This window comes from Balaenoptera musculus, chromosome 1 (genome assembly GCF_009873245.2).
Source record: "Balaenoptera musculus isolate JJ_BM4_2016_0621 chromosome 1, mBalMus1.pri.v3, whole genome shotgun sequence".
In the NCBI taxonomy this organism is placed as follows: domain Eukaryota; kingdom Metazoa; phylum Chordata; class Mammalia; order Artiodactyla; family Balaenopteridae; genus Balaenoptera; species Balaenoptera musculus.
Genome location: NC_045785.1, coordinates 160,277,326 through 160,288,584, shown reverse-complemented (window position 1 = coordinate 160,288,584; position 11,259 = coordinate 160,277,326). Strand labels below are relative to the sequence as shown.

The 11,259-nt window shown below is 38.2% G+C and overlaps 1 protein-coding gene across 1 annotated transcript; it reads left to right on the top strand.

The window, feature by feature from the left end:
• Nucleotides 1–8,150: 8,150 nt before the first annotated feature.
• LOC118884598 (beta-citrylglutamate synthase B-like) lies at nucleotides 8,151–9,311 on the top strand. The gene is given in 1 exon segment (XM_036832315.1): nucleotides 8,151–9,311. A coding segment is annotated over 1 exon segment (1,161 nt).
• The last annotated feature ends 1,948 nt before the right edge of the window (nucleotides 9,312–11,259 follow it).

The window sequence follows — 11,259 nt, the reverse complement described above, 5'->3', positions numbered from 1 at the left end:
TGCAGAGTTACTGATTGTCTCTTTTGTGTGGCTCCCCTTTCCTGTAACGTAATGTTGGGAATTCTTAAAATGGCATAAATGGGGACTTCCCTGGTGGTGCAGTGGTTAAGAATCCTCCTGTCAATGCAAGGGACACGGGTTCGAGCCCCGGTCCGGGAAGATCCCACATGCCGCGGAGCAACTAGGCCCGTGAGCCACAATTACTGAGCCTGTGCTCTAGAGCCCGTGAGCCGCAACTACTGAGCCCGCGTGCCACGACAACTGAAGCCCACGCGCCTAGAGCCCGTGCTCCGCAACAAGAGAAGCCCCTGCTCGCCACAACTAGAGAAAGCCTGCGTGCAGCAACAAAGACCCAAGGCAGTCAAAAAAAAATTTTTTAAAGAAAATACTGGCATAAATGTTCCTTCAGCCTAGCTTTCCTTGTCGTTCTGACTAATCTCTCATCACTCCCCCAGAAATGCACCCCTTTCCCAAATGAATTTACAATTTCCCAAACACCCCAGGCTCACCAGTGATTTTGTGCCTTTACGTACACTATTCTCTGAGCCTGGATTCCCCCCAACCCCACTTCCTCTTTCATTGTCTTACTTGTCCATTGCATCTCAGTTTAAAAATCACCTCCTCTGAAAAATTTCCTCCAGTACATTGGGCGTGATGGCTTGTTCTGCCTTCCTAGATCCTGCACAGTTCTGTTTGAGTTTCATTTTCTCTGTTGATGCATTTGGAGTCTTTACTTAACTGTAGTTAAGGTGCTCAAGGGCAGCCTTATGTTTTATCTACTTTGGCATCTGCCTCATGTAGCACATAGAGGTTGCTCAGTAAATGGTGGAGGAATGTGATACTGAAAGCAGGTATTTCTAATTAAAAACATTTTTAACAACTTTATTGAGATAGAATTCACACATCATACAATTACCCTTGTGAAATATACAATTCCATGGTTTTTAGTAAATTCACAGGGTTGTGAAACCATCATAACAATCTAATTTTAGAACTTCTTTGTTCCCCCAGAAAGAAACTCCATACCCTTTAGCTATCACTTTCCCAACCCCCCAGTACCCCGACCCAGTCCTAGGCAACCACTTATCTACTTTCTTTCTATGTAGATTTGCCTAGCCTTGATGTTTCATATAAATGGAATCATACAACATATGGTCTCTTGTGACTGGTTCCTTTCACTTAGCAGAACCTTTTCAAGACTCACTCAGGTTGTAGCATGTACCACTATTTCATTCCTTTTTACAGGCTGAGTAATAGTCCACTGTATGGCTATACCACATTTTGTTTATCCATTCATTTGTTGATGGCCATTTGAGTTTTTTTCACTTTTTGGCTATTATGAATAACATTGTTTTTAACATTCATGTACAGGTTTTTGTGTTTTCATTTCTCTTAAGTGTATACTTAGGAGTGAAATTGCTGGGTCATATGGGAACTCTATATTTAACTTTTTAAGAAACTGCCAAAATGTTTCCAAAGCAGTTGCACTATTTTATATGCCAACCAGCAATTAACGAGTGTTCCATTTTCTTCAGGTCCTCACTGACATTTGGTATTGTCCATCTTTTTTATCATCGCCATCCTGGTGGTTATGAGGTGATATCTCATTTTGCATTTCTCTAATAACTAATAATTTTTAGCACCTTTTCTTGTGCTTTTTTTTAGCCATTTGCATATCCTCTTTGGAGAAATATCTATTCAAATCCTTGGCCCATTTCCAAATTAGGCTATTTGTCTTTTTATTGTTGAGATGTAAGTGTTCTTTATATATTCTAACCTAAGTTTCTTATCAATTATATGATTTGCCAAAGTTTTCTCCCACTCTGTGGGTTATCTTTTTCACTTTCTTTTTATTGGAATATAGTTGCCTTTTTCACTTTCTTAATGGCATCCTTTGAAGCACAGAAGTTTTTAATTTTGATCAAGTCCAATTTATATATTTTTTTCTTTTGTCACTTATGTTTTGGTACCATATCTGAGAAGTTATTGCCTAACCCATAAAGATTTACCATTATGTTTTCTTCTAAGAGTTGTATAGTGTTAGGTCTTACATTTACGTCTGTGATCCATTTTGAGTTAATTTTTGTAAATGGTTTGAGGCAGGGGTCCAACTTCATTTTATTGCATGTGAATATCCAGTTGTCCCACCACCATTAGTTAAAAAGACTATTCTTTTCCCATTGAATCATCCCAGCACTCTTGAAAATCAACTGCCCATAAATGTAAAGGCTTATTTGTGTACTCTCAATCTTATTCCATTGAGCTATATGTCTATTCTCATGCCAAAACTTTTAATCTTTAATTTAATTTGAAAGACATCATCCCTGTCAATAATTATGTTGGAGACAATATAGTTTGAAGCTCAGAAGGGCCCCTAAAATTACACTAAGCTCAAGATCCTGAGATAACACTTGCCCTAGAGGAAAGCAATGAGCTTTAGCTGCTGAAGGTCTATTCTTGGACTCTTTTTAGGAGAGGGAATCATGCATGGGTCAACATTCTTGGGAACCGGCTGTCCTGCTCAGCAGGCTTCCTCTCTCCAGGTGGTCTCACTGAAACCGTCCACTCTTCTTTTGCTTCAAAATAAGCCCCACCCTGTCCCAATCTTACTCTCTCCCTTATCCCAAGATTCATATTTTGAGTTTCCCAGGATATTAGGTACAGTTTTTAGTAATGTGTAATTCATTTTTTCAGGATATATTTAATGAGCATCTGCTGTGTGCCAGACATAGTTCTTGACTCAGAGAATACAGTAATAAACAGAACAGAACTCATTACCCTCAAAGAACTTACATTTTAGAGGCACAAATAAGCAAAAACAAGTAATCAAATAAATAAAGTAATTCCAGATAAATGCAATGAAAAAATAGAGTTAATAAGATTGCAAATGAAAGAGGGACCTTATTTAAATAGACTGGTCTAAGGGAGCTCCCCAAGGAAGTGGTATTTGAGCAGAGTCCTCAGTGTTGATAAGTGAGCCACATGAAGATCTAAGAGGAAAGTAATCCAGTCAGAGGTAACAGCAAGTACAAGGGCTCCAGTAGGGTATGTGGAACAGTGAGAAAGCAAATGTGGCTGGAGCAGAGTGAACGAGTAAGAAAGGGGTAGAAGGTAGAGGTCAAAGAAGAAGCCGAAGGTGAGATCGTGCAGGTCTTTGTAGACTAAACTTAGGAGTTTAGATTTTATTTTAAATATGAGGGAAAATGCTTGGAGAGTTTTAGCAAGGGACTGATGTGATCTAATTTACACTTTAAAAAGATTACTCTACTAGAAGAAACTAGATGAAAATCTTTGTGACCTTGAGTTAGGCAAATATTTCTTAGATACAACACACAAAAGCTTGATCCATGAAAGAAGATATTAAAAAATTGGACTACATTAAAATTAAGGATTTCTGCTCTCTGAGAAACACTGTTTAGAGGATTAAAAACAGGGCACAACTAGTCCAGTTTGTAAGGAGCTTGGAAGTTGCTACTCCATCTTAACAAGTTGACAGCTGACAAACTGAAAAATCAACCACTCTTCTTAGATCCCTAAGAGCAGTGAGGTCACAAGGCAAGCTGCTACCCCAAAATTGAAGAAACAGACAGGCAAATACAGAGAATCACAACTTGCCAGAGCAGAAACCCACAAGCAAAAACCTCCATGGGAACCAGTGCTGGGGTAGAGAAACCTGAACTGTAATTGACAAATTATTATAGGCTCAGTGTGAACAACTCTGAGAGATAAATGCTCCAGGAAGACCCTATCATAGGGAGGCCTTCACATTTTTGGGAGTTTTGTGTCTAGGAACTCAATTGTGTGCTCAAGTGTGTATCACAGAAAAATTCCCTTGTGCTTCTGGCCTGGGGAGGAGAAAATGAACCATTTTGAAACACACCAGAACATTCTGTTCTTCTTAACAAGGTCTGTCCTCAGGAGAAACTATTTAACTAGAGCCTACCCTGCTAAGGTTTTATCAGAGCCTAACTGACCTTGGGGAATGGAAATACTTAATTCCAGCCCACTCTAGCCATCCTGTCCCACCTAAGGCAGGGTTGCAGCGGGAGGTGGGGGCAGTTCAGGAATTAATAAGCACTTGTGACATTCACAGTCCAGAAGCATAGGTTCACTAAAAGCCTGAGACCTAATCATAGGACTATAGAACGCTTCCCCTCCCCCACACCTTACCACATTACTAAAGGCCTATTTAGAGTACTTCCTTTTACCTAGTACATCATGTCCAGCTATCAAGAAAAAAATTACAAGGCATAATAAGAGGCAAAAAACACAGTTTGATGACATAGAGCAAGTATCAGAACCAGACTCAGATATGGCAGGGATGTTGGAATTATTAGACCAGAAATTATAGCAACTATGATTAATATGCTAAGGAATCTAATGATAAAGTTGACAGTCTATAAGAATAGATGGGCGAAGTAAGCAGAGAGATGGAAATTCTATGAAAGAACCAAAAAGAAATGCTAGAGATTAAAATAAACACTGTAACAGAAAGGAAGAATGCCTTTGATGGGCTTATTAGTAGACTGGACACTGCTGAGGAAAAAAAAAATCTCTGAATTTGAAGATATCTCAATAGAAAGCAGTGCTTAGTGGGAAATTTATATACTGAATGCATATATTAGAACAGAAGAATGATCTAAAATCATAATCTAAGCTTCCACGTTAGAAAATTAGAAAAAAAAGAGGAAATTAAATTCAAAGTAAGCAGACCTCATGGATATTGAAAGGATAATAAAGGAATACTATGAACAACTCTATGCCTGCAAATTTTATAATCTAGATGAAATGGATTATTTCCTTGAAGGACACAATCTGCCAAAACTCACACAAGAAGAAATAAGCAATCCAAGTAGACCTGTATCTTTCAAAGATCTTGAATCAATAATTAATAGCTTTCCAAAACAGAAAGCGTGAGACCCAGATGGATTCACTGGCGAATTCTGCTAAACATGTAAGGAAGAAATTATACCAATTCACTACAGTTTATTTCAGAAGAAAAAAGCAGAGGAAATACTTCCTAACTCATTCTATGAGGGCAGCATTTCCTGAATACCAAAACCAGATAAAAATTACAAGAAAAGAAAATTACAAACCATTATCTCTCATGAAATAGAGGCAAAAATCATCAACAAAATATTAACACATTGAATTCAACATTGCATAAAAAGAATGATATACCATGACCAAGTGTGATTTATCCTAGTTATGCAAGACTGGTTCAACATTTGAAAATCCATTAATGTAATCCATCACATCAACAGGCTAAAGAAGAAAAAAACACATGATCATATCAGTAGATGCAGAAAAAGTATTTGACAAAATCCAGCAACCATTCATGATAAAAACTCTCAGTAAACTTGAAATAGAGGGAAACTTCCTCAACTTGATAAAGAATATCTACAAAAAACCCCAAAATAAAAACAAAAGAACCTACAGATAACATCATACTTAATAATGAAAAGCTTGAGGCTTTTCCATTAAGATCAGGAACAAGGCAAAGATGTCCCCTCTCACCCCTCCTTTTCAACATTATACCGTATGTCTTAGTTAATGCAATAGGACAAGAAAAGAAAAGAAAAGGTGTACCAGTTGGGAAGGAAGACATAAAACTATCTTTGTTTGCAGGTGACATGATTATGTACGTAAAAAATCCAAAAGAATTGACAAAAAACTCCTGGAACTAATAAGCAATTATAGCAAGGTTGTAGGATATGAGGTTAATACATAACAGTTGATTGCTTTCTTAATATACCAGTCATGAACGAATGGAACTTGAAGTTAAAAACATAATATTATTTACATTAGCACCGCCCCCCCAAATTAGATACTTGGGTATAAATCTAACAAACTATGTATAAGATCTATATAAAGAAAACTACAAAACTCTGATGAAAGGTATCACAGAAAAAACAAATAAGCTGAGATACATCCCATGTTTATGGACAGAAAGGCCCAATATTGTCAAGATATCAGTTCTTCCCAACTTGATTTGTAGATTCAAAGCAATCCCAATCAAAATCACAGCAAGTTGTGTGACTATCAACAAACTGACTCTAAAGTCTATATGGAAAGGCAAAATACCCAGAATAGCCAACACAATATTGAAGAAGGAAAAGGTGGAGGACTGACACTACCCAACTTTTAAGACTTACTGTAAAGCTGCAGTAATCAAGACAGTGAGGTATTGATGAAAGAACAGACAAATAGATCAATTGAATAAAATACAGAGCCCAGAAGTAGACCCACATAGATATAGTCAACTGATCTTTGACAAAGGAGCAAAAGAAATGCAATGGAGAATAATCTTTTCAACAAATGATGCTGGAACAACTGGCCATCCACTTGCAAAAAATAAATCTGGACACAGACCTTACACCCTTTACAAAAATAACTTTAAAAGGATCACAGACCTAAATATAAAATGCAAAACCATAAAACTCCTAGAAGACAACATAGGAGAAAACCTAGCCTTGGATATGGCAATGACTTTTAACATACAACACCAAAGGCATGATCTATGAAAGAAAAAATGGATAAGCTGGATTTCATTAACATTAAGAAACTTCTGCTCTGCAAAGACAATGTCAAAAGAATGAGAAGACAAGCCACACACTGGGAGAAAATACTTGCAAAAGGCACATCTGATAAAAGACTGTTATTCAAAATATACAAAGAACTCTTCAAACTTAACAATAAGAAAACAAACAACTCAAAAAATAGTCCAAAGACCTTAACAGATAACTCACCAAAGAATATAACAGATGGCAAGTAAGCACATGAAAAGATGTTTTGCATCACATGTCATCAGGGAAATGCAAGTGAAAACAACAACGACATACCACTACACACCTATTAGAATAGCTAAATCTAGAACACTGAAAACACCAAATGCTGGTGAGGATGTGGAGCAAAAGGAACTCTCATTCATTGCTGGTGGGAATGCAAAATGGTACAACCACTTTGGAAGACAGTTTGGCAGTTTCTTACAAACTTATGGGCACACAAAAACCTGCACATGGATGTTTATGGTAGCTTTATTCAAATTGTCAAAATTTGGAAGCAACCAAGATGTCCTTCAGTGAGCGAATGGATAAACAGTGGTAAATTCATTCAATGCATTATTATTCAGCACTGAAAAGAAATGAGCTATCAAGCCATCAATAGACATGAAAGAATCTTAAATGCGTATTACAAAGTAAAAGAAGCCAATTAAAAAAGGCTATATCTTGTATGATTCCAACTACATGACAATTCTAGAAAAGGCAAATGGAGACAGTAAAAAGATCAGTGGTGGCCCAGGGTTAGGGGAGAAGAATGAATAGGCGGAGCACTATTCTATATGATACTATAAAGATGGATACATGTCATCACACGTTTGTCCAAACCCATAGAATGTAAAACACTGAGTGTACCCTAATGCAAACTATGGACTTTGGGTGATTATGATGTGTCAGAGTAGGTTCATCAATTGTAACAAACGTTCCACTCTGGTGGAGGATGTTGATAATAGGAGAGGCTGTGCATGTGGAGGGGCTAGGAGTATACGGGAAATCTCTGTACCTTCTGCTCAATTTTGCTGTGAACCTAAAACTAGCCTAAAAAATCCTAACCCTAAAAACTCCAACAAAGTACTTCTATCCAGACTATTTTTAAAAACTTTCTGAACTCAACAGTTAGAAAACAATCTAATTAGAAAATAGCAAGGGAATTCCTTGGCAGTCCAGTGGACAGTACTCCGCACTTTCACTTCCAAAGGCCTGAGTTCAATCCCTGGTGAGGGAATTAAGATCCTGCAAGTCGTGCATGGTGCAGACCAAAAAAAACAAAACAAAACAAAACAAAAGATTTGGACTCTTCAGTAAAGAGGGTATACAGATGGCAAGTAAGCACATGAAAAGATGTTAAACATCTTTATAAGGGAAATGCAAATTAAAACCACAATAGAGAGTTCGGGTCTTTTGAAGATGAGCTGCCTGTTCTCCATCCTTGGTGCCCTGCAATAAACGCTGTACTTTCCCTCACCACATCCCAGTGTCAGTAAATTGGCTTTGCTGGGAGGCCAGCGAGGGAATACAAGTTTGATTCGCTAGAAAGAGTCTATATTCAGGAGGAAGTAATCCCAGAAAAGGAAGAACAGGCAGATCAAGATGTGTAGCTCTGTGGCTGCCAAGTTGTGGTTTTTGACAGATCATCAAATCAGGGAAGACTATCCCCCAAAAGAGATCTTACGAGCATTAAAGGCCAAATGTTGTGAGGAGGAACTGGACTTTAGGGCTGTGGTGATAGATGAGGAGATGCTAACAATCGAGCAAGGAAACCTGGGTCTTTGTATCAATGGAGAACTAATTACTGCCTATCCTCAGGTGGTGGTAGTGAGAGTACCAACCCCTTGGGTGCAAAGTGATTGTGACATCACTGTTTTGTGCCATCTAGAGAAGATGGGAAGCAGGTTGATGAACTGACCTCAAGCCATCCTGAACTGTGTTAATAAGTTCTGGACGTTTCAAGAGTTGGCAGGTCATGGTGTTCCTCTGCCAGATACTTTCTCTTACGGTGGTCATGAAAATTTTGCTAAAATGATTGATGAAGCAGAAGTACTAGAGTTCCCAAAGGTGGTGAAGAATACACAGGGTCATAGAGGCAAAGCGGTTTTCTTGGCTCGTGATAAGCACCCTTTGGCTAATCTAAGCCATCTTATTCACCATGAAGCTCCATACCTATTTCAGAAGTATGTTAAAGAGTCTCATGGAAGGGATGTATGTGTCATTGTCGTGGGATGTCGTGTGGTTGGCACAGTGTTACGCTGTTCAACAGATGGGAGGATGCAAAGCAACTGCTCACTACGTGGTGTCGGGATGATGTGTTCATTGAGTGAACAAGGGAAGCAGCTAGCTATCCAGGTGTCTAACATCCTGGGAATGGATGTGTGTGGCATTGACCTGTTGATGAAAGATGACTGCTCCTTCTGTGTCTGCGAGGCCAATGCAAATGTAGGTTTCATCGCCTTTGATAAGGCGTGTAATCTAGATGTAGCTGGTATCGGAGCGGACTCTGCCGCCTCCCTTCTGCCCTCTGGCCAGCTCACCCGGCATATGTCCCTGCTCTCCGTGGTGTCCACGGCCAGTGACACTAGTGAGCCGGAGTTGGGTCCCCGAGCCAATACTGCTGTCGACAACATGAGCGCAAGTTCCAGCTCTGTTGACAGCGACCCTGAAACCACGGAGCTAGAGCTGCTCACCAAGCTCCCAGGGGGCCTATTCAACAGAAACCAACTGCTAGCCAATGAAATCAGACTCCTGGTGGAGTGATTCCACCAGTAAATAATTAACCAGCAAAACCCTTGTAAAACTTTCTTTTTCCTTTTTTTCGTTTTCTTTCTTTCTTTTTTTTTTTTTAAACCAACTTGCAATGCTGTTCATGGAAAATGTTCAGGAAGATGAGAGAAAATTGAGTAGGATTAGTTAGGAGAGAAGAAGGGGGAGATAGACGAGACGTTTGCTACTAAGATGTTACTGACTTTGATTTACAAATCCTGCAGATAGAGAGGCAGAAGAGGTGAGATACAGAAAAATGTCAGGCTCTCATAGTTACCCTTTTAAATTACTCAAAAACGTGTAGGCTCTCAGGCCATGAAGAACATAATTTTTTTCATGGTTTTTGTACAGTTGGTACAAATTTCAGAGTAGTGTAACTTCACATTGTGTTGTAATCGGTGAGGAAGACATTTACGTAAGTTATAATTTTTTTTATAAAAATCTGAAAATTCAGCCTATACACTATTATCTAGGAGCTTTATGTTCATAGCTATGAAATCTTGAGGGGCTCTTCTATTGACTTTTTCCCCCTTAATTTGGGTGGGAGGGCAATGTGAATGTGACCCAATAAAGGTTTTTTTAATGATAAAATTGTCATGTTTGCATGATAAAAGGGAAATGAACAGTATTGCAATGCCTGGCACACAAAATAACATTTACTCCACTGTAGATAAAATTGCACTAGTTAAAAATACGTGCATTGACTTGTATTTGTTAGTATTTTAGCTTTTTTTGAAAGATATATGCTCTGTTAATGTTGCTTTTTTTTTTTTTAATACATGTGAGTCTTAACATTCCCTGATCTATGCCTGCATCTTTAACAATGGCCAAAGTGAAGAAAATGCTACCTTTTTTGTTAACAAGACACTGACTTGAAACATGTGCATTTAAAACCTTTTATTTTTTTCCTTTTTCTTTTGGTGGTTGGGCATTTAAAGAATAAGGACAAGGAAAAATATTTGGGGGGAGCAAATGAAGGGTCTGTAAGTTCCTAAGTATAAAGTTGATGATTTCTAATACCAGCGTTATATATCTACATTTTTCACATTTTAGGACAGTGTGTGTGTGTGTGTGTGTGTGCATGTGCGTGTATGTGCGCACGCGTGCACACTTTCATGTTTATGTGCTTTGCTTTTTGTTTATACCAACCAATCAAAAAGGGTAGATTCTAGAAAATGGAGCATGATGGGAAACAGTTTTTTACTTTAAAAAAAAAAAAAACTGAGTTGTTTTCATGACTATAATCTACTGGGTAGAGGTACTCACCTAAAGACATGAGGAGAATAGCTGCTTCTTAGGCTTTTGTGTATATGTATGTTGTTTGCTTTTTTTCTTTGGTTCTAGACTGTTCAGTGTATGATCTATTCCAGTCTACATGCTTTTCCTCTGCTTCTTGCTGTGCGTTTTCTCCTATTACACATAGGTTTGGGGGTGGGGGTGACTGAACATTTTTGTTTGGGAACTTATTTAGCAGTATTGAGTCTCTTACAGCCCTACTCTGAAGCCTTCAATATTCTACTCTTTATATTACTTTATTTCTGAATTTCTAAAAGCCCCCAAACTGCATATGAGACTTTACACATGGGTAAAACTATCCCAATGAATGGTTTGGAAGGTGTGTTAAGAAATGGAGACGCTCCAGAGCTCAACATAATTTTTTTAAGAAGCAAGTTCCATCTCTCTACAACCCTCTGAAGCTTTTTACCCAAGTTCTTTCTTGCCTCTCCAGTGCTTTTTTTCTTCAGATGGACCTTAAACATAATTTCTTGGACACTGCTAGAGAGACTTCGAGGCAATAAGATCAGTATTAACCAGCTCTAACAGAGGTGTGATCATGCTTACTTGTACAGTTCTCCCCCCATTTTAAAAAAGGAATGTAATAAAACTTGTTTTTTCCATAGAATTAAATAATATTAAAATAGAAAAAAAAACCCACAATAGA